This window comes from Scyliorhinus canicula, chromosome 18 (genome assembly GCF_902713615.1).
Source record: "Scyliorhinus canicula chromosome 18, sScyCan1.1, whole genome shotgun sequence".
In the NCBI taxonomy this organism is placed as follows: Eukaryota; Metazoa; Chordata; class Chondrichthyes; order Carcharhiniformes; family Scyliorhinidae; genus Scyliorhinus; species Scyliorhinus canicula.
The window spans coordinates 53,753,221-53,777,952 of record NC_052163.1 but is presented as its reverse complement, the minus strand read 5'-3'; the positions used below and the strand labels follow the sequence as shown (position 1 = coordinate 53,777,952).

The 24,732-nt window shown below is 43.7% G+C and overlaps 1 protein-coding gene across 1 annotated transcript; it reads right to left on the bottom strand.

Moving 5' to 3' along the window:
- Positions 1 to 6,277: 6,277 nt before the first annotated feature.
- Positions 6,278 to 24,437, bottom strand: LOC119953322 (protein SCO1 homolog, mitochondrial-like). The gene is made up of 7 exons (XM_038777480.1): positions 24,215 to 24,437; positions 19,477 to 19,602; positions 16,607 to 16,697; positions 13,658 to 13,855; positions 11,466 to 11,558; positions 10,850 to 10,965; positions 6,278 to 6,637 (listed from the first exon to the last, which is right to left on the bottom strand). The coding sequence occupies exons 1-7, from the start codon at positions 24,374 to 24,376 to the stop codon at positions 6,506 to 6,508; spliced, it is 918 nt and encodes a 305-aa protein (XP_038633408.1). The 5' UTR covers positions 24,377 to 24,437; the 3' UTR covers positions 6,278 to 6,505.
- Between the last annotated feature and the right edge of the window lie 295 nt (positions 24,438 to 24,732).

Sequence of the window (24,732 nt, the reverse complement as noted above, 5' to 3'; positions counted from 1 at the left end):
GGTCTGTACTCAATGGAGTTTATAAGGATGAGGGGGGGGATCTCTATTAAACTTACAGATAGTGATGTGGAGAAGATGTTTCTACTAGTGGGAGAGACTAGAACCCGTGCGCACAGCATCAGACTGAAGGTTCAGTCCTTTAAAACAGAGAGGAGGAGGAATTTCTTCAGCCAGACGGTGGTGAATCTGTGGAACTCATTGCTGCAGAAGGCTGTGGAGGCCAAGTCGCTGGGTGTCTTTAAGACAGACAGATATATTCTTGATTAATAATAATAATCTTTATTATTTTCACAAGTAGGCTTACATTAACACTGCAATGAAGTTACCGTGAAAATCCCCGAGTCACCAAGCTCCAGCACCTGTTCGGGTTCATACAGGGAGAATTCAAAATGTCCAATTCACCTAACAAACACCTCTTTCGTGACTTGTGGGAGGAAACCGGAGCACACGGAAGAAACCCACGCAGGCATGGGGAGAACGTGCAGACTCTGCACAGACAGAGACCCAAGCAGGATCAGGGATTACTGGGAGTAGGCAGGAGAATGGGGATGAGAAACATAACAGCCATGATCGAATAGTGGAGCCGACTTGATGGGCCGAATGGCTGAAATCTGCTCCGATGTCTTACGGAGGGAGAAGTGGGATGAGAGGAGGAGGATTAGATATGCTGCTCGAGATATATCTCTGTCCATGATTTCATTGATGCCCCTTCCCATGATAACCAGTATGGTTGCTCCACGGATGGTAAAATATGCAGACCTTTCCTCTTACTGTTCTTTTCTACCACCTCCTCTTCTGCACCACCTTCTCCTGCAGAAAAAGGCATGTCAGTGAATAGCACACGTGTTTGGGTGATGTGGCTGTCATGGTGCAAAAGTTCCAGTTTGAATGAGCTGTTAGTGAGGCAACAGTGCCATGTATGTGAGGGTGCAGTAAAGGATGTGCAGGAGGGCTGTGTACTGTTTGATAAAACCTGCTGGTAGGCAAGTGATCAAAATGTAGTGATTTGTGCAGTAGTGGCAGATTAACTCATGCTTATGACAATTCATGTCATATTGTTGATCTTTTTCGCCACCTCCTGAATATATGCCTGGAGGACCCCGTGCTCCCCCAGTCGATACTGTATGTCTTACCATATTCTCACCTTCCCCCACCCCGAAAGCCTTAAGTGCGTTGTGTGAAATCTTGGCTACAATTGCTCCAGTCCTGATTAAACCTTTGAAGAAAACACTCATCAGATCTTGCAGCCACAACGCACCTGCCCTTTAACTGGTTCAGGTTGCCTTTAAGTGCTGTGAGCCTCTCGCTACATTACATACCATGATGTGTGCAGATATGGAACGGTGTGGGGAGCTGCTGACCACAATCATTTATAAGAACAAGTGAGTGATTGTGTGTAGTCATTTGAGCAATGGATGAGGCCTTCGCGTATTGGTGCAGTTGGTAGAATGTTGCATTTGAAGGTGCAGTCCCTCACCTTGACAACTCGTGTGAGATCATTAAATGTTTTCCTGCACTACATCTGTGTTTAAGGAGAAACAGTTCTGGCATCGGCAATTGCTGCTAATCTTCCCATTACCTCCTAAGAATATTTCTCAAGGGGCTACTACGAATTTAAACATGTCTCTCAGTTGCACTTCATCCGTCAAAGCCTCCAGCGCATTATCAAAGAAATCCGTGCAACCATTCGTCCAGCTAAATCAATATCAAGCCTTTAAATGGGGGCTCAGTAAAAATGGGGGCAGCTGGGTAGCATGGTGGTTAGCATAAATGCTTCACAGCTCCAGGGTCCCAGGTTCGATTCCCGGCTGGGTCACTGTCTGTGTGGAGTCTGCACGTCCTCCCCCTGTGTGCGTGGGTTTCCTCCGGGTGCTCCGGTTTCCTCCCACAGTCCAAAGATGTGCGGGTTAGGTGGATTGGCCATGCTAAATTGCCCGTAGTGTCCTAATAAAAAAAGTAAGGTTAAGGGGGGGGGGTTGTTGGGTTACGGGTATAGGGTGGATACGTGGGTTTGAGTAGGGTGATCATGGCTCGGCACAACATTGAGGGCCGAAGGGCCTGTTCTGTGCTGTACTGTTCTATGTTCTAAAAAGACAGGAGCATATTTAGATATGCAAATCAGTGCCTCACACTTTTCAAGGAACCCAGACTGCAACTTCCGAAGAGAAATGGTTGGAGTAGCCATGACAGTACAATTTCTTTAACTGTGACTGAACCTAACCGGCAATCCTTAAAACACTGACAGCGAGGGGCGGCATGGTGGTTCGCACTACTGCCTCACGGCACGGAGGACCTTGGTTTGATCCTGGCCCCGGGTGTGTGGAGTTTACACATTCTCCCCATGTCTGCGTGGGTCTCACAACCCAAGATGTGCAGGGTAGGTGGGTTGGCCACGCTAAAATTGCCCCTCAATTGGAAAAAAATAATTGGCCGCTTCAATTTTTAAAAAAATTTAAATACTCATGGCGATCTCTCCAAAGCTAAGTGTTTTTTTAAAGCGATTTCTGCAGATTCAGGAAAAGCAAGCATGCACCTCTGGTCCCCACATAAATCATAAACAGAAAGCAAAAAGAAAGAGGAATGGAAAGATGGAATTGAGAGAGATAAGAGGCAGAAAGAAAAAGCGAACAAAACAATCTTTGGCCTGGACTTCCCGAAAAACAGCAATCTCAAAATTCTACTTTTTTTCCTGGGTCTTCTGAGCTCGGCTTCTCCAAAAATGTGGAGCACAGATTGATCGGAGAACTCCATCGCAGTGCTGTAGCGATGAGGAGGGGGGAGGGGGGGGGGGGGGGGGGGGGGGAGGAGGAGGAGGAGGAGGGGGGGGGGGGGGGGGGGAGGAGGAGGAGGAGGGAGAAACAAGACCTGCCTGCATTTTACGACATGGTAAATTTTAATTTCCAGTAACTATGTTAGTAAACATTTGAATGGATGAATGTTCATGAATGGATGAGTGAATGGGCAGGGTGGTAGGTGGTGAGGTAAGTGGCAGATGCAGAGTTTGACAGGTGGGCACATAGGTCACCGTAGACAGGATGAGTAAGGTCAAGGGCTAGTTGGGAGTAGTTGGATGGTCAAGTTGGGTTGCTGGGGTCAGTTCTGTAGTTATCCAATGGTTTAGCTACGATTCTTCAGTGTAACATGGGCAACTATGAAGTTCCAGAGTCAGAGACATTTGTTGAGACTCCTAGAGAGTAATTGCCTGTCAAGAGTTCAAACTTTATGCACAATTCCCAAAGGTCAGCACATTGGGAGTTCCGTGTAGTCCTGGCAGGCAACTTGGGTTATACGTCCAGAAGATCTGGCCACAAATTTGATTTTAAATTGCCAATACTAATTAAACTCTGAAGGAATGTGGTTCCACACTTATAAAATATAATTTTCAGTGCCAGAATACCATGCCCATAATTATGACATATTAAGCAATTAAAAGCATCAATTACACCTGAATGCAACTGCCCTTGCTGTTTCGGTTTTGTTTAGTGAGTAATTTGTGGGCAAGTAAAATAATTTCATTTTCTTCATTAAAGTCTGTCGGTGTGGCGCTCTTACAGCATCACAACTTGCTGATTTTCCCACTTAATCATGTATGTGCGGACTCTGGAAGTTACTGTCCGATTCACTCCAATATAACGAATGCTTCCCCATTATTCTCAACATATAATATGAGCTATAATTGTTTTATGACCGTGCACATTTGTAATTCTTATTTCTATAAATGTTCTCATATATTTGACCATTTTACAATCCAAAAGTTGAAATGTTAATCTTCAAATCAGATTGTTCATTTTCAGTCAATTGGCAATTCAATCTATACGAGGCTGACTGTAGAAGAATAGTTCTACCTATCACATTTCTGTAGTATTTCCCTTATTATCCATGCACCATTGTTACAGTCAATGCTGCGATAATTCTGTTACTGTAAACTGCTGACCATGCTGCTCAAATATGATGACCCATACAACCTGAAAAGATTTTAGACAACATTTCATTTTATCATGTTTTAATCATCATCAAAGATAAAGACACGGATGTCTGTGGAATTTTCGAAGAAACAGAGAGCATGTTGCGAGTTTAGTTTACCAAAAACAGATTCATGTCCTTTTAATAGCCTTAAAAGAAAATTGATCGCAGCCAAAGAAACAGTTAAAGATAATAGAGAGATACCAAGTGGCCTGCTTAATTTACATGACATTTACTCCCGCTGACTTCTGCCTGCATGACTGACCTCCATAATTCATCTGAAATAGTAACTATCCTAGAACTTAGCTCAATGTTCTAGACAGATCCACTTCACAAAGATACCTCCCTGGAAGTTTAGTTTTACACTAGAATTTCTTATATTCCTCAATATAACTACATAAAAAAGGTACAGTCTCTGATATTTACCTCTGCTTAGTTAAATTAACAAATTATTTTCACAGGTTAATTCTGGTAACTGCTGAAAAGCCACAATACAAATTGAAGGTAGCCAGAAATACCATTTAAACAGATGTGCCCTGTGCGCGCATCTTTGTATTAGGTATACAAGAATATGCAAGATCTCAAAGACACAGCAATTTAAATTCAGTTCTGTCAAGTCCACTAATAAATTTGTCTTGAAAAGATTTTGGACAATGCATGAATCAAAAATGAATGCAATGAATGAATCAAGTCTCTAACTTGCAGGTAATGGAATGTACTATTGTATGATTTAATCGGTATGGTGTACGCACAGGATCTTTGAACCCACTCCATAATAGCGTTAGAACATTGTGTGCAATACTTCCCCAGTGATGGGGAAGGTAAATATCAGCTGCACCACACTCTCTTTACCCACCAAGACCCTTTTAGGAAATGTATTCACATGGATAGTCAGGAAGGGCAGATCAAGCTCAAATGTGAATCTCTTTTGTTTTCTCGTGCCACCTCTATCCCCCACCACAATTCCCAGATGAGAGGGCTGCTAACATTATCTTGCGTCACACTTTGAAAAATGGTCACCTGCCTTAGGGGTTAGAGGGCTGCCTGTTTTTTTGGAACCAGAGTCCAACATGTCTTCAAAGAAAGGGGAGACTAAAGAGATATGCTGCCTGCCTGTTCCAATGGTTTAAATGCGTGGGTTATATTAAACATCCCAGGGGAAAATTTATTTGTATAACACTGCTTCAAAGTGGCTCTGTGAAGACTACTTTGAATTTCCCAAGGGCAGACAGTGCGCTGCCTGTGCAGCACTTACCATGGATAACATTGAAGAAACCCATGGAAATAAAATGCACCCTAATTACAAAGATACCATACACAAGATCCACTGCAGCAACTTGCCAAATCTCCTTTAACAGTACCATTCAAACCCTCAACCTCTACCATGCAGACTTATGGGAACACCTCCATCTGCAAATTCCCATCCAAGCTACTCACCATCCTGACTTGAAACGATATTGCTGTTCCTTTACTGTTGCTGGGCAAAATCCTGGAACTCCCTCCCTAACGGCACTGCAGGTGTACCTACATCAGATGGACACAGCACTTTTTAAAAAAGGTGCCTCGCCACCATCTTATCGAGGGCAATTAGGGTTACACAATAAGGGCTGGTCTAGCCAGCAACACCCATATTCCATGAAGAATGAAAAAAGTTGGAGAGACTTGAGATTGAGGCTTTTGTCATTGGCGCAGAGAAGGTTACTGGATAATGTGACCCTGGTCTTCAAGGATATAAAGGGTTTAGGATAAGGTAAATAGCAATTGATTAATTCCGCTGGCTGGCTAGACAGGAACAAGAGGGCACAAATTTTAAGCTGCGCTGGGTTGGAAAGAAAATGGGAGCTGCCGTTCTCTCTCACAACCTGTACTTACAGTAGTGTCCATAAATTCCTTTAAAAATGAATTAGAGTTGCTTCAAGAGAAGGAATATCAAAGAGAGTGAGCAGGAGAGTGGAATGGGATGCAGTAACCGGCGCAGTCTTAAAGGGGCAAGCCACTGCAACCTTTTGTAATTCTGTGAGTTCTGATGAAGGACAAATCCTAAAGCAGCGTGATAAAATCTTTTTCCGGGGCAGCACGGTGGCACAGTGGGTTAGCCCTGTCGCCTCACGGCGCCGAGGTCCCAGCTCTGGGTCACTGTCCGTGTGGAGTTTGCGCATTCTCCCCGTGTTTGTGTGGGTTTCACCCCACAACCTAAAGATGTGCAGGATAGGTGGATTGGCCACACTAAATTGCCCCTTAATTGGAAAAAATGAATTGGATACACTAAATTTATTTTTTTTTAAAACTTTTTTTCCATACAGATGTTGACCAGCCTTTGCAACTCCCATTTTTATTTATCATTCAACTTAGTTCAGGGATTCACTCAGTTTTGACACATTCCTATATTTTCAAAAGCAGCAGAAAGATGTTGCTATATACAAACTTGTACCCTTTCCAAAAAGAACATTGGACTATTTTGTTTCATTTGAAACACTGTATCCTTTATTTCCTAGAAATGGTCAGCTTGGTTTGCCCTCTTGTTCGCAATCAAGTATTCGGATTACTTGTGTTTGAAACTTCTCATGTGTGAAGCTATGGAACTAGAAATCTCAGCATTATTCTTGTTCTGACCATAATACTCCATAAATTCTCCATTGGGTCCAACAAGATACATGATTATTGTGTGGTCAACCTGAAACAAAGAGATAACATTAAGGCAGAGATCTGCAACAGAATCCTTTGCTTTTTATCCATATTAGAACCGAAAATACTTCAACTCAAGCAAGCCTAATGTCTTTTTTTACGAAACAGGTTTTGGAGTACATGCTTCAAGAATTTTACTGAGATTCACTTCTTAAATATAAAGTAAACAAAAATCCTTTCTGAACTTGTTCATTTGACCAACCTTTTCAGCTTGTTCAAAAGTGTGTAACTTGGCTTTAGAAGACCTAAAATATTGGTGCATAAAATGGAATATTTTGTTCTGAGGCTGGAATTGAGGTGCACTGTAATTGTAATCAACAAAGGGTAAGCTCAAATCAAAAGGCTCCAGGGTCCCGGCTTGGGTCACTGTCTGTGTGGAGTCTGCATGTTCTCCCTGTGTCTGATTGGGTTTCCTCCGGGTGCTCCAGTTTCCTTCCACAAGTCCCGAAAGACGTGCTGTTAGGTAATTTGGACATTCTGAATTCTCCCTCTGTGTACCCGAAAAGACGCCAGAACGTGGCGAATAGGGGCTTTTCACAGTAACTTCATTGCAGTGTTAATGTAAGCCTACTTGTGACAATAAAAGATTATTATAAATCGAGGAGCTGAAGCTTAAGTGGGAAGAGTGGCTTGGAAGTGAAATAGAAGAGGGCTTATGGGCGGAAGCATTGAGCAGGGTGAACGCGAACGCAACATGCGCCAGGCTCAGCGTGATTCAATTTAAGGTCATCCACTGGGCCCAGATGAGTAAATGTTTTGGATTGGAGGACAGGTGCGCCAGATGTTCGGGAGGGCCGGCGAACCATGTCCACATGTTTTGGGAATGTCCATAACTCAAGGGTACAGGCAGGTTCGTGGATGTTATGTCCTGGGTACTGAAAACAGGGCCGGGATTCTCCCCTACCCGGCAGGGCGGGGGGGTCCCGGTGTAGCTGAGTGACGCCAACCACTCCGGCGTCGGGCCTCCCCAAAGGTGCGGAATTCTCTGCACCTTTAAGGCTAGGCCCGCGCTGGAGTGGTTTCCGCCACGCTGACTGGCGCCAAAACCGGCGCCAACGGCCTTTGGCGCCCGCCGCCCAGCGTCGGGGCTGGCCGAAAGGCCTTCGCCGGTCCGTGCATGCGCCGGTGCGTCAGCGGCCGCTGATGTCACCACTGGCGCATGCGCGGTAGGGGGGGTATCTTCCGCCTCCGCCATGTTGGAGGCCGTGGCGGCGGCGGAAGAAAAAGGGTGCCCCCACGGCACAGGCCCGCCCGCCGATCGGTGGGTCCCGATCGCGGGCCAGGCCACCGTGGGGGCACCCCCCGGGGTCCGAAAGCCCCCCCCCCAAGGACACCGGGGGCCCGCTCGCGCCGCCAATCCCGCCGGCACCAGAGGTGCTCCAATTCCCGCCAGCGGGAGAGGCCTGTCAGCGGCGGGACTTCGGCCCATCGCAGGCCGGAGAATCGCTATGGGGGCACGCCGATCGGCGGGGCGTCATTCCCGCTCCCGCCGATTCCCAGTTGGCGGAGAATTCTGGCCACGGCGGGATTTACGCCGGCCCTGGGCGATTCCCAGGGACATTCCGCCCCAGGAATGGTGATGAGTCCAGAGGTGGCTATTTTTGGGGTTTCAGAGGACCCGGGAGTCCGAGGGGAGAGAGAGGCTGACGTTTTGGCAACTCAGCAAAAGAAAGTAGCCTAAACTTCATAATCTAAGTCAAGTATTATAAGAAATGGATTTTGTGCTCTTCTATTAATAGAGCAAATTACAATGAATAAATGAATACATTTTCCATGATCTATACTGGCGTCCACATCACATTGCATTTACTTAGTTAAAATTAGTGATGTAAAAGTTCCCCACTGCAATTAATCTAGGATGTGTAAAAATGAATGGCAAAGCGGTTTCCCTGTAGTATCTGAATTGCGATCAAGGATACAGAGTTAATGGACCAGCCTGAGCCTTTTTCCTTTCCAGTTTTTACACTTGCTCTCTTTTAACCAATATTCATCTGCGACAGGGAAAAGGGAAATCAAATTTATCATGAAAATAAAACAAAATGGATTGGCACACTGAAAAAGCACAAGGGAGAAATGGTGTCCCAAGGCAGAAGTCTGTTCTGCAGCCTTACTTGGGAAGCCCTACTTTCAGATGCTTTTCCAACCATGTATTATGAGAGATAAAAAGGATCATCTTGAAGGAAATGAGCTAATCTGCTAAGGGAAGGTATGAATGGGAGGGCGTGCTTGATTAACTTACTGGATTTATTTGAGCAGACACAGACCCAATAGATAAGGGAGAGATTGATGTTGCATCCCAGGGAGACATCCGTGATTGTCCTACACAACAGGCATATCATCTAAACCCCTGGGTTAAATGGAAATGCATTGATATGATTTGTAGATAACAATAGTGCATGGCCAGGTAACTACTGGAGTGTCACAAGACTCAGCAAAAAAGATGCTGTTTATAGTTATCATCATGGGTTTGGGAGGAACAATTGTGCCCACGGTGTTCATCTTACAGGCAGCACTAAAGACGGAGCTGTGGCAAATTATGAATATCAAAGTGCACAGGATTAAACGTTCGTTACAAGCCTGATCAGTAGGTGGAGATGATTTAATACTGGAAAATGTAACTGGGTTCTTGGCAGAGGGATGATCATCTGGATTACATGCTAAATGGAACTGTATTTGAGGTGTTGTGACTGGACACAGTTCTTTGAGTTTTAATGAACAAGTCACGAAACACGATGTTCCCAAACTGTTTAAAATAAGAATGTTGGGATGCTTAGCAAGTGGTATAAATATATAAATCCAGAGGGGTCATTTTAATATTAAATTTTTGGTTTTTTGTTATTTAAAGTGCCCAATTCTTTTTTTTCCAATTAAGGGACAAATAGCTTGGCTGGCCTACCTACCTACCTATTTGGGTTGTGGGAGACTCACACGGACATGGAGAGAATGCGAAAACTCCACACGGACAGTGACCCAGGCCAGTATCTTCCTCGGCACCGCGAGGCAGCATGCTGACCACTGTGCCACCGAGGAGTCATTTTAAAACTATACTGGGCACTGGTATGGCCACACTGGAAGTTCTGCATGGAATCTATTTGTCTTTGTGTTCCAAAAAAGATATTTATTAAATGAAGAAGTTACAGAGAAGAAGGACAGCACGTTAGCATTGTGGATAGCACAAATGCTTCACAGCTCCAGAGTCCCAGGTTCGATTCCGGCTTGGGTCACTGTCTGTCGGAGTCTGCACAGCCTCCCCGTGTGTGCGTGGGTTTCCTCCGGGTGCTCCGGTTTCCTCCCACAGTCCAAAGATGTGCAGGTTAGGTGGATTGGCCATGATAAATTGCCCTTCGTGTCCAAAATTGCCCTTAGTGTTGGGTGGGGTTACTGGGTTATGGGGATAGGGTGGAGGTGTTGACCTTGGGTAGGGTGCTCTTTCCAAGAGCCGGTGCAGACTCGATGGGCCGAATGGCCTCCTTCTGCACTGTAAATTCTATGATAATTCTATGAACACTGTCAATCCCAGAACACGATGGAATGACGAGTGAGGGGAAATTTATTGCCCTGGATCTTTCCTTTCTTGAGAAGAGAATATTCCGAAGGGGCATAACAGAAATGTTTAAAATTATGACAGGGTTTGGACAAATTGGATCCAAGTCAGCTTTTCTGTGTGTGCAGCATTTAAGCGTAATGATTCCTATTTATGAATTAAATGCCATAGGAGATCTTGGACAGAATTCTCCGGTTGTTTGCTGGCGGTGGCATTGTCTGGTCCTGCCAGCTGTGTACCCTCGCTCACGGGTTTCCCGGTAACATGGGGTGGCTTTAATGGGAAATCCCATTGACAGCGGTGGGAGTGGAGAATCCCGTCGCCAGCGAACAGCACGCTGCCAAGAAACACATGGCTGGGCCGCCGGGGAATTCCGTCCCTTATTTACTGAAAGGATGATATGTATGTGAAAGAGATTACTGACACGGGTGCTGGAACAATAAACCTTAATGAGTTTCAGGAAGAAACTAGACTAGTCAATGACAATAAATGGGATTCAGGGTAAATTCAAAATGCACCAAAGGAACTGCATTAACGGAAAGTGCGGAAAGGTGGGCTTGACGAATGGAAGGATTCCTCCAATCTGAAACGGTTAACATCTTACAATCTTTCAAAATGAAACAAAAAACACTGGCGCATGGAAACAAATTTACTTACAATATAATCATTGTCGTCATCTTTAGGTCCTTGGCTATAATAGACTCTGTAGGCCTTCGATACCTGTTCCACCTGCTCTTGTGACCCTGTTAAGCCAATTAACTTTGGAGAAAACTCTACAGAAAGAATCAAAAGATTTCTTTGTAATACATTACAATATGTACTAAAAAAAAAACTACATCCAAATGAATTTATATAGCGCCTCTCACAACCTCAGGATGTCCCAAAGGAATTTGTGCTAGGAGGCAGTAAGAACACATGTCAACTAAACGATCGAATGTCTGAAGACTCACACACTCATCCCATATAGGGAATGATGACTTTCATGCTACAATGCAGATTAAGTATCTAATCTAATGCCATCTTTCGTTCTCATTCGTGCAACAGCTAGTCTCCAGAAAGGATTTTTAAAAGCTATTATTCAGATAAAAAGAAAAGAAAGTTACACATGCGTCAAATCGCGAATCGACAACAGAAAATGGCGCCGATCAAGCCGCCTCTGCAAAAAGAAAGGGTTAAATCAGAAATATTCAACTTTGTTTCTCCTTATGGGTGCTAACTGATCTGCTACATAACTACAGAATTTAATATTTCTTCGAAAGATTTGCCAACATACCTTGGACGTATTTTGCCATGGCCTCAACATTATCTCGGTTGGGATCTATTGTGATCAAAAGTGGTGTCAGGTTTGGCAAAGTGGGGATATTGTCTGTAAGAGGAGGCACAAGAGAGATATGAGATCACTCTAAGCAAAATAGAGATCTAATCATTACACAACATTGTGCATTCCACACATTAGACAAGTTGCAACGACTCTCTATAGTCCTTCTACACTTGTAGAACTAAGTAACTAAAACTAAGTAACCAAACACTCCATAGGTCAGCTCCTATACTCAACACATCTTTTCTGCAAACATATAGGCAAATAGAATTAAGATTCCATTTAAATCAATCTTGTATAATGATAGATTAACATATAGCAGGGCTTCCCAAATGGTGGATCACAACCCCCAGTGGGGTCAGGAGATGAACTTTTGGGGTCGCGAGCTCTGCAGCAGCAGCGGTTGCTGTAGAGCCTGCACTGAATGCTAATACCTACCCCTTTAATTCCTCAGAGGCCAATGTTAGCATTCAGTCCAAGCTCTACAGCAGCCGTTGCTGGGTGTGGCCTAAAGAATTGATCTTTGAGGTCTGAAAAGATAGGTCTGAGGAAGAATCATACATTAACTCTATTTCTCTCTCCACAGATGCTTCCAGACCTGGTGAGTTTATCCAGCACTTTTTGTTTTTGTTTAATCATGTAATGTTAGGTATTTGTTTTAAAACCCTGCAGTTTATACAATTCCCATCATGTTGAACTTCTTCCCTTTGCACAGGAGCAAACCCCCCCCCCCCCCCAATTTCAGGAGCTAACATATCATCTTTACATTTCTAACTTTTCCCAGTTCCGATGAATGGTCACAATGAGGAACGTGAAGTTTCTCTCTCCACAGATGCTGCTTTGTACTGGGAGGAAGGACAGATGGTTCTCGACACCCATTGGGATACTCACCGGTCATGAGAGACTAGTAAGTGGCAATGAAGTTGACCTCAATCAATAAATTGCAAAACCCCCATCGCTCCTACCCCGATGAGGGTGCCCTGTAGCTTGATACCGTCAACCTTGCAATGTGGGGAACAAGCTGCAACAAGTATTGATGCAACCTGATGCTGGTAACTGGAATTGCTATGAAAATATGAAGAGGTGTAATATCACATAATGTGGATCCTTACATTAATGCAAGTTTGGCTTGGCTCCTTTTTCATCAGGATGTTCATGAATTTCATTTTAACATTACATTTTGAACTGTTTTCCTTAAATGATATTAAACTAAACAACGTAATTTATTTGCTTTTGATTCATATCAGGTATTTGCCCCGGACAGGCGCCGGAATGTGGCGACTAGGGGCTTTTCACAGTAACTTCATTGAAGCCTACTCGTGACAATAAGCAATTTTCATTCATTTTCATTTCATTTAGCCTTCACCATAATAGCTACTTGGAGATCTATTCAATGTGCTAGACAGAGTGAGGTACACAATAGATCAAAGGCGCATACAAAATAAATGATTATCCGAGGGACGTATTGGTGCCACTTGAGGCTCAATTCTCAATGTGTATTTGGCAGACTTGCTGCTCAATGCTTCTCTAAACCTCCGTTCACATCTCCTCAAAAGACAGAGAAAAAGACAAAATGTGGCCTTCAAGAAAAAGTTATTAAGATTACTGTGCTGCAAAACAGAACAAAATGCACCAGGGTATCACTCTGTATAAACTCCTGGGAGCAATACTACTACCTATGGACCTACATTATGGCGGCGTAAACCAGAAATAACATTTTAATATTCGTTCACACATGAAAGATGCTTAAAAAATATGCCTCATATATCAGTCAGATTTAAAATGGCATCAGTTTGAACATCAAAACATTTTACACACTGGTTTTGTAATTTCAGTCACCAGTTGTCATGGGCAGCATGGTAGCATAGTGGTTAGCACTGTGGTTTCACAGCGCCAGGGTCCCATGTTCGACTCCCTGCTGGGTCACTGTCTGTGCGGAGTCTGCATGTTCTCCCCGTGTCCGCGTGGGTTTCCTCCGGGTACTCCGGTTTCCTCCCACAGTCCAAAGACGTGCAGGTTAGGTGGATTGGCCATGCTAAATTGCCCTTAAGTGAGGTCTTAAGTGGGTCGGTGCAGTCTCAATGGGCCAAATGGCCTCCTTCTGCACTGTATGTTCTATATGCTGTAACTTTTGCTGAAATTGTTACCTATTTCCTCCACAACAGCAATCATTTTCTCCAGTTCTTCAGGACAGATGTCCGGACAGTGCGTGAACCCAAAATAAATCAAGATCCACTGTCCAAGATAGTCTTTGTCCGTCTTGGGTTGTCCTGTATGATTGATGAGTGAAAAGGGTCCTCCAAGGGCTGCCTTCCCAATACTGCGGGTTCGCTCCTTCTCAAGCTCTAAATAAAGCCAATTTTAATAAAATAATTGATTCATTTCAGGCAAGCACACTATTTGTATATTCTGCAATTTTATATGAATTTTCAGTAAGAGTTTTCTATTTTGTCATATCTTCATTATAGATACCAATACAATAGGGTACTTTGGGAACAAATACACATATTAAAAAATAAAACATTGACATTGTAAATGTCTTCAGTCCGCAGATGGAAACATGATGGTGTAGTGGTAATGTCACTGGACTAGTAATCGCAAGACCAGTTTCTGGAGATAGGATCAAATTCCACCAGGGCAACTGATGGGACTTAAAGTCGAATGATAAAATCTGGAATATAAAAGGTAGTTTCAGTAATGGTGACCATCAATACCACCGGCTATCATCGATTGTTGTGAAAAAACAATCTGCTTCAGTAATGCCCTTTTGGGGAAGGAGGAAATCTGCCATCCTTACCCTGGTCTGGCCTACACCTGACATCAGACCCACAGCAACGTGGTTGTCTCTTAACTGCCCTCTGAAATGGCCTTGCAAGCCGCTTAGTTCAAGGGCAATTAGGGATGGGTAGTCCTAGCCTTGCCAGTGACACACACATATCCCACGAAAGGATAAAATTGAAAAAAATTAACCACCCTAATAATTTTTTGACAAATGTGTGCAACACAAACTTAGAAAATGACTGCCAAAAAGCATTAGAAAGAGCAGTCACACAGGCAATGTGATGCTCTAAAACATGAAGAAAATACGTTGAGGCTTTGGACCACAAATTACCAAGGATAGAATCTTATGTAGGCATTTCCCTCCCAAGACGAAGGGTGCCCCAACCTAATATTACTCTCTTCTAAGTATTCAATTAGAAATTGTTTCTATGCAGATTTGAAATCAGGTGGTATCCCACTATCTCAGTTCCAGATGTATGGAGTGTAGACACTACAAAGAGGCAATACAAACATCCCTTCAGGATACTTTCTGACAATGCCTGGTTCCAAATGCAAGATAGCAAGCTCTGCCTGATTGAGGCCTCTCTCAATCCACCCGCTGTTGCTAAATTGTGAGACTATTTGTCTGACATCCAGTACTGGATGAGCAGCCAACTAAACATCGTACAGTCCAAAGTTGTTGTCTCTGTCTTCACAAACTGCGATCCCTAACACTAACTCTATCCCTCTCCCTGTCAGCTGTCTGAGACTGAACCTGACTGTTGGCAACCTTGGTATTGTATTTGATCACAGGATCAGCAAGCAACCACATCTCCACACCATCATAAGACTGCAAATTTTCACCTCTATATAACATCGCCCAACTCTGCTCCTGCTTTGACTCACCTGCTGCTGAAGCTCTCATCCATGCCTTTGTTACCTCTGGGCCTTTTCAATAATTTCAACACACTCCACATCAGCCTTATATCTTCCACCCTCTATAAATCTAAGCTCATCCAAATTCTGTTGTCCATATCCTATCTTGCACCAGGTCCCATTCATCCATCACCCTTTGTTCCCTGACCTTCATTGGCTCCTGGTTAGGCAAAGGTTTGATTTCATCCAAGTTCTCATCCTCGTTTTCAAATCACCTCCAACTTGACCACCCCCTCTCTCTCTGTAACCACGGCCAGTGTTACAACACTCAGACATCAGTAAGCCTGTAATTCTGGTCTCTTGTATGATCTCAATTTTAATCTCTCCATCATTGGCAGCCATACCTTCCGTTGCGGAGGTCTCTAAGCTCCAGAATTGCCTCCTTAAACCCTGGTGCCTCTCTATCTCTTTAATCTATAACAGGCTCCTTAAAACCTGCCTCTGAACAAGCTTTTGGTCATCTGAATTAATAGCTCCAATGGCTTGGTGTCAAATATTATTGTTAATGCTCCTTAAGATTAGTGTTCCTGCTAAGCTGCACACTATGCAGTAGTTGAAAATTTGAAAGTACTGTGGATACCAGAAATTCAAACTAAAAAGTTAATGTGGTGAAAAAGCTCAGCAGATCTGGCAGCATCAGTGGAGAGAGAAAAAAAACTTTTCAAGTCGAGAACCTTTCATCAGAATAGATGAAAGACCATCAACTTGTTTCTCTCTCCACACGTGTTGCCAGACCTGCTGTGCATTGACAGCATTTTATGTTCTTATGAAATGAGACTGTGTTTCTCTTCAAGACTTGCATATATACAGTGACTGTCACAACCACAGGACATTGCAAATCAGCCAATTAAGTACTTTTAAAGTTTAGTCATTGTAGTAATGTAGATTTGTACTTCATGGTATTCTAGTACTTCGGATTTAGCATTCTGCAGCCCTTTTTTGAGTAATTTCTGTGGCAGCCTTTGACAATTAATGGTGTATGCACATGAATCCCAATTCTCTTTGGACTTGCTTTTCACCATTTTGAAAACACTCTGATCTTTCCTATGTCGATGCAAAACTCGGTAACATAGTGGTTAGCACAATTGCTTCACAGCTTGGGTCACTGTCCGTGTGGAGTCTGCACGTTCTCCCCGTGTGTGTGTGGGTTTCCTCCGGGTGCTCCGGTTTCCTCCCACAGTCCAAAGATGTTCAGGTTAGGTGGATTGGCTATGCTAAATTGCCCTTAGTGTCCAAAATTTCCCTTAGTGTTGGGTGGGGTTACTGGGTTATGGGGTGGAGGTGTGGGGTGCTCTTTCCAAGAGTCAGTACAGACTCGATGGGCCGAATGGCCTCCTTCTCAACTGTAAATTCTATGAAATCTATGAAAGTGATAAAATTATTTTGTAGCCAAAACTTACTTTCTTCTTTTTCTTTCTTAAAGTATTTCATGACAACCAAGAGTGTTCCTCCTATAGCAAAAGTGATTGCTAAAGGCTTCCACGTTACAGGCTACTAAGAAAGACAAAAACATGTCTCAGATAAAAAAAAATAGTATTAACCAAACTGCGAAGATGCAGCCAGAGTTTAATTAATTTCAGTGGCTTTGAACACTAGAAACCATAGTGTTAACGGGAACCAATGGAAACCAAAACTGAGACACAGAACTTATCTTTATCAAGGAAGTTTATTGACTTTTTCAATGTCACAGCTCCCCTCCCACACAACCCAATGTCCCAGCTATCCCCTATTTATACTTCTTCTTCAGTTTCCTGCCTGGAGACAGTACTTAACTGTGGTTCAGTGAATAATCGCTAGGTGCTGCGATTTATTTTCCCCTATGGGCAGGGCGAGCAGACTGACCCTGCATCTACCTCAGCTGGAACAGTGATAGAACCCTGTGCTGTCGCCGTTAATCAAATCAGCACACACCAACTGTCTAGCCACTGAGCTAACCTACTCCCTAAATTCCCCAGTTCCGACCATGGGATTTGAATTTATGTTTGTAGATCATTAGATCCCCTATTATATGTGCTCAGTCAACTAATACGTATCACCTGTTTCTGTTAACCGTAACAATGTAATTAACAGTCCTTAACAATAAAATTAGCAAGACGTTGACACTTAGCATAGTTTTGACAGTAATATACATTTAGTAATATTTTACTCAAATCATCTGCAGCACAATGTTCTGATCAGAATTCAACTGTAGTGTGATGCAAAATGATGTTAATGCATATTGTGATGAATATGTGATGAATATAGAAACTGTTATATATCATAATTTGGGGGCAGCACGGTAGCATGGTGGTTAGCATAAATGCTTCACAGCTCCAGGGTCCCAGGTTCGATTCCCGGCTGGGTCACTGTCTGTGCGGAGTCTGCACGTCCTCCCCGTGTGTGCGTGGGTTTCCTCCGGGTGCTCCGGTTTCCTCCCACAGTCCAAAGATGTGCGGGTTAGGTGGATTGGCCATGCTAAATTGCCCGTAGTGTCCTAAAAAGTAAGGTTAAGGGGGGGGGGGTTGTTGGGTTACGGGTATAGGGTGGATTTGTGGGTTTGAGTAGGGTGATCATTGCTCGGCACAACATTAAGGGCCGAAGGGCCTGTTCTGTGCTGTACTGTTCTATGTACTGTTCTATGTTCTATAATCTATATCTGTTGCAGTAATGTTATTAAAAGTCTGGGTTAAGGTATATATTTGATTTTAACCACTTACTTTGTTACAGATAAAGGGCTAATGAAATGGTGTTTTGATTGCTGGAGATTCCTGGAGTGTAGATAATTTATGAGGGAGTGGTGTTTAGGCCTAGCTAAGAGTATCATGGAACTGAGTGGGCACAGACAATGTAATTAATGGGAGGAGCCAAGTTTTGCAGTTTGCCATAGGATTTGGGTCTGACAAGACAGAAGTGTACTGGATCTGCTCTTGAAAGGAACTCTTTTCAAAAGTCTCCACACAGATAAACATGTAAACCGGTTTTGTTAACTTTATTTGTAAGTGGCATTTAAACCATATTGGGTTGCTGAATTGGAGTTAGTAGTAGGTATAGATAGTAAGTTAAAGTTTGTCCTGATCTGTTTAAGCTATTTCTTTGATGTTAATGTGGTTAATTTTGTGTTTAAATTAAAGTTTGTTTTAGCTGGGCCAGGCGTTTGGGGGGGGGGGGGGGCGGGGTGAATGGAAGTTTTCGGCCCCACCCAGTGCCGCTGCCACGTGGTTATATGACCTGATGGAGTTCCTACATTTAGACACAGTCAAGTATATCTTGAGAGGGTTGTCAGAAGGATTCTACCTGAGGTGGTAGCTGTTCATTTCCTACTTCAGCGAGCTGCCCACCGTCAGATGTTTTTTTTTAATCTTTTGGGTTTGGTTTTGAGGGTGGGTTGAAATATTCTGACTGTTGTATGAATTTGGTTGTGAAGGTGTTATACTGGAAAAACCTTTCTTACTAAAAATATATTTTCATAATGAAAGTTTGTTTTGACATAATAGATACCCATTGGTCAAAGTCATCACTCCTGGGCTGAAGTATCCTTTCCTCACAGTTTTACAAATTTTTAAAAAATGTTTGGAGTTCTCGTCCGTTCCCCTAACAAATGTTGGGGTCTGGTACCCTAACACTTTCAATTAGACAACTGTACGTCATTTTTTAAAAAAAGACTGGCCTTAAAAAAAAGTTTGCATTTATATAACTTTCACAACCTCAGGATGTCCCAAAATGCCTTATATCCAATGAAGTATTTTAGAAGCACAGTCACTGTCCTAATGTAGGAAATGCAAGAACCAATTTACACACAGTAAGATCCAACAAGCAGCAAACTGATGATGACCAGAAAATCTGTCTTAATTATGTTGATTGTGAGATGAATATTGGTCAGGACATGGCAATAGCGTCTCTGCTCTTGTCGAACTAATGCCACAGGATCTTTTACAACCAGCTTAGAGAGCGATTTTGGACCTCATTTTAACATCTCATTCAAAGGACAGCCCCTCCAGCAGTGCAGCACTCCCACAAAGATGCACTGAAGTGCCAGACTCGGTGCTCATGTTTCCAGAGTAAAGTCTGATTAATTCAAATGTTTGATGAAGTTGTACTCTAGCTAGACTGAGGTATTCCCAATCCGAATGGAAAGTCAGGTGGGGGAGGGGGTAACATGCCTGCAAAAGGAGTCCGGCCGTGCGGGCACAAGAATAGGCAAATCTATCCCATTGTCTGTACAACTATTTGACAGTGAATACTCAATTAATATTCCTCTTTATTCATCAAAATTAACCTCAGCCTCACTTACCCCACCCTTTTTAGTGCCACTGCCTGTTTTTGTCCCAGGTGGTGATGGAGGCATTGTGCTGAAATACTGGAGATTGTGTATGGAGTATCTGGTCGGCTTCCATATTGGGCAAAGTTCTTTACTGAACTGTAGAAACACAAAAAGAAACGTTGCAATTAATGAGCACCGTCCACATACTCACCATGTTGTAAAGCACAAAGTATAACTTTTAACGTGAAGTGATTAATGGTTTGTATGCAAACACAGAAATTTAGTATACAGAAACAGCAATCAATTAAGAAAGCAAATAGCATGTTGGCCATTATTGCAATGGAATTGGAGTACAAGGATAAGGAAGTCTTGCTCCAGTTGTATTGGGCTTTGGTGAGACCACACCTGGAGAATGAGAATTTTGTGTAGTTTTGGTCTCCATATTTAAGGAAAGATGTGCTTGCATTGTAAGTGGTACAGTGGAGCTTCACTGTATCTGCTCCTAGGATGTCCTATGACAAGACACTGGGTAAATTAGGTTTATACTCTTGGGAAGGTAGAAGAATGAGAGATGATCTCATTGAAATATGCAAAATTCTGAAGGGGCTTGAGAGGGTAGACACTGAGGAGCTGCTTCCCTTGACTGGGGAATCTAGAACACTGGGTGGGAGGGGGGGGGGGGGGGGGGGGGGGGTGCAGATTTGCAGGAAAAGGGGCTGAACATTCAGGACTGAGAGGGGAAGAAACTCCTTCAATCAAAGGGTTGTGAATCTTTGGAATTCTCCTCAACTGAGGGTTTTTTGCCAAAAAATATTTTAATTCAAGGCTTCTTACATACATACACAAAAATATCAAAGACCAAAACATCAACATAAACAGAAACCATAAACCCCCAACCTCTGCTGACACCAACTTTCCGCTATTCCCCGACCTTATCACTTCCCCCAGCCCCCTGTTGTCCCCGCCCCCCCTCAACACCACTGACCTCTCAGTCCACCTTGAAGAAATCAATGAATGGCTTCCACCTCCAGGCGAACCACTCCTCCGATCCCTGCAAGTGAACGTGACCTTCTCCAGCCGCAGGAATTCTGCCAGTCACTCACCCATACTCCCTCCTTTGGCGGCTCCAAGTCACGCCAGCACATCAAGGTCAGTCTCCAGGTTATCAGGGAAGCAAAGCCTCGCTCCCCACCTGGACTCCCGGACCTTCCGACATACCGAATATCATCACCTCCACACCCAGAATCGCAGACAGAACATCCGGGAACCCCTGCCAGAACCCCCTGAACTTTGAACACAGCCAAAACATGTGGACGTGATCCATGGGCCTCCGCGCACACCGCCCACATCTACCCTCTCCCCCCTGCACACAACTGAAGGTTGTAGGTGCTCCATTATTAAGTGTATTTATGGCAGAGACTGACAGAATTCTGGTCTTTCAGGCTAGCGAGTGGAGTTGAGGCAGAAGATCAGCCATACTGAATGGAGGGACAGGCTTGAAGGACCACATGGTCTATTCCTGCTCCTATTTCTTACTTCATGCTCTTTATCACAGTTAACCAGTTTGCATTCAGCAAAATCTCTCAGTTAAGAGACGATGGCTAAATATTGTTACTCTGAAAATGATACTCATAGAGAGCTAAATATTATCAAAGACATGAAGATTATTCTTCTCTGAAGGGACCATAGAATCTTAAAAACATTCCCCTGAGCAGACAAACTGGGCTTCAGTTTATTGTCTCATTTGAAAAATGGCTTTTCTGACAATGCAGCACCCTCTCAGCAGACCATTGGAGCCCCAGTCTAGATGTTCCACAGAATCCATAAAATCCCTACAGTGCAGAAAGAGACCATTTGGCCCATGAAGTCCACACCAAACCTCTGAAAGAGCACCTTATCTAGGCCCACTTCCCTGCCCTACCCCTGTAACCACACCTAAACTGCACATCTTTGGACTGTGGGAGGAAACCGGAGCAACCGGAGGAAACCCACGTAGACATGTGGAGAACATGCAATTTCAACACAGTCAGTCACTCAAGGCCAGAATCGAACCTGGGTCCCTGGCACTGTGATGCAGCAGTGCTAACTGTGCCACCGTGCTGTCTTGGATAGGGTGTGTTGTCCTGGAGTAGCACTTAATCCACAACCTTCAGAATTAGGGGCGAGAGTATTACCAGCAAGCCAAGGTTGACTAGGAAACCACATTGTTTGCGACAGCCTCATCAGGAGTTCTAATATCTTTGAGATATTGTAGATTGACCTGTCATCTGAACAGTTGGCCCCAGAATCATCTCACAGCCATTGTAGAAACCACAGGCCCACAAACAGACTCAAAAACAGCTTCTTCCCGCTGTTACCAGACTCCTAAACGACCCTCTTATGGACTGACCTGATTAATACTACACCCCTGTATGCTTCACTCGATGCTGGTGTCTATGTATTTACATTGTGTAGCTTGTGTTGCCCTATTATACATTTTCTTTTTTTTTTCATGTACTTAACAATCTGTTTGAGCTGCTCGCAGAAATATACTTTTCACTGTACCTCGGTACATGTGACAATAAACAAATCCAAATCCAATCCAATGATATAGCTATTCAGTTCTCAGATAAAACTGAATTACTTATTTACCAATACCATTGTATTCCATGAAAGTAAGTTGACAAAATCCAATAGAATCATAGAATTTACAGTGCAGAAGGATCCATTTGGTCCATCAAATCTGCACCGGCCCTTGGAAAGAGCACCCTATTTAAGCCCACAACTCCACCCTATCCCCGTAACCCACTAACCCCACCTAACCTTTATCGAACTAAGGGCAATTTATCATGGCCAATCCACCTCACCTGCACATCTTTGGACTGTGGGAGGAAACCAGAGCACCTGGAGGAAACCCATGCAGGCACAGGGAGAACGTGCAGACTCCGCAGACAGTGACCCAAGGCCGGGAATCGAGCCGGGACCCTGAAGTTGTGCAGCAACAGTGCTAACCACTGTACTACCGTACCGCCCACTTGTAGTATTTATACAAGATATCTTCAAATTAATCCAATGAATAATTCATTTAGATCTAACATATTTGGCACGGAGTAAAATAACGTTTCTTGCCAAAGATTTAAAACAAGCCACAAAGTTTTTTTTAATATCCAAAGTTTGAGCCTATGCAGTCACGTGACAAAACTAAAATTTCATTTCTCGTAGTCCCATACTCTACCTGTAAATGGCCGGAACCGTATAATGCTGAGTCATGAATCATCCAAATTGCCTCTGGCATTAAAATTTGCACAAGTGAAGGCACAAGTGGATGAATTAGAAACTACAGAAGCTTCAGATAAATTCTCTGCTCCCGGAGCAGTTGTCTATGCATTATTTTTGTCTCACTTTTCTGCTCAATAACATCTTTGCAGAACTTTGCCAGTTTATAACCATATTGCACCACTGGTCTAAGACTAGTGCCCAAAAGTCCCTTTCCTTGGATGCCACCTTGCCATGGTGGCAAGGCTTGAACATTTCATTGATCCTGAGAGCAATGTCATTGGGAACCATAAGCTTCTGGCAGTGAAACCTATGACGGTAAGGTCGGAGGGGAGGAACCAGACAAAGTGCAATCAAAAATACATCCTCAGGCGGAATATATTTATGGTATCAATGGCTGTGATGGCAGATGAAGGCTGCAGCAGTCATCGAGGTTTCCCTGCCACTGGAATCGGACCTATTCTCTCTCAAGGACCATGTGTCTGTTGATGTGCAATGACATACCAAAAGATGTCCCACCCCAGGCGTCTACCTAGAGGAAACCAGCACCTCACACCCCCACATGGAGTTTCTTAGCTAGACAATCATACTCATTAGCGAGTGATAGCTGAAGAGTGCCAAAGAGTTAAGTTGGCATCTCACGTGTTGATTTTTGGGCTGCCAATCATCCTCTACAGGCAAGGGACAATTTTGTACACATATGTCTACTGGGAGAGTTCCAATTTCTGACCCATACTGAATACATATTCTTAAAATGAACGTTGCAGTAAGCGTTCGAGTTGTTTAAGAGGACGAGACCACCTGAATGCCATTTAAACATCACTCCATACCACAGGTGCTCAAAGCTGCTTTTTGCCAAGGACAAATGCTGACATTGTCAAATCCAATGATGCAGCGTCAAATTCTCATCGCACTTGATGAGAATTATCCCCATGATAGAACATGGAACATAGAACAGTACAGCACAGAACAGGCCCTTCGGCCCTCGATGTTGTGTCGAGCAATGATCACCCTACTCAAACCCACGTATCCACCCTATACCCGTAACCCAACAACCCCCCCTTAACCTTACTTTTTAGGACACTACGGGCAATTTAGCATGGCCAATCCACCTAACCCGCACATCTTTGGACTGTGGGAGGAAACCGGAGCACCCAGAGGAAACCCACGCACACACGGGGAGGACGTGCAGACTCCGCACAGACAGTGACCCAGCCGGGAACCGAACCTGGGACCCTGGAGCTGTGAAGCATTTATGCTAACCACCATGCTACCGTGCTGCCCATTAATTAGTGAATTAATTAGTAAATTCACACAAGGGACAGAATAAACTGAACTCCAGATATCAGCACTTTCCCCATTGTTATGCCTTACATTGTGGACCCATTAGCTACACATGGGGATCAAACAATGCAACACCGAGTTTCTTAACTTAGCTCGCGTTGCTTTCTCCGTGAAACCTTATTTATTGGCAGTGCAAATGGACATTGCATTTGCTGAGTTTGTAACTCACCGCTCTGGTTGGGCACAGCGCGTTCGCTGCGAGCAATTTCGGGTGACTGCACTGGCGGGCGGTGACCCTGCAATGAAAAGCGTTTTTGCAGGAAACTTTCCGATTAAACACTCTGGAAACACCGCCCATCCGTTTGCACAGTAGCTGCACCATCAGCGCCATGCTGCACACTGCATAACCTTCGATCAGTACATCCGGAAACAGACTGAGTGCCTCCTCCTACCAACAACACCGCCTTTACATCACTAAACCAGCAGGGAACAGCCTGATACTGCAAGTCTGTAACAATATTCAAGCCTCAAAGTGCAACATGCTCCAAGGAGAAAAGTTGAATTGCACTGCACCTTTTGTAATGTCCAACTTGAAATGTTTTGGAATATACTTCTACAAATGTTATCATTCCAATTTGACATGTTTTAACATCATTTTACAGTTTTTAAAAGTAAAGCATATTTTGGGGAAATCTGTTCTTATCAATCCAATCTGACAATTTTTCATGAATAAAGTATATTTTGGGG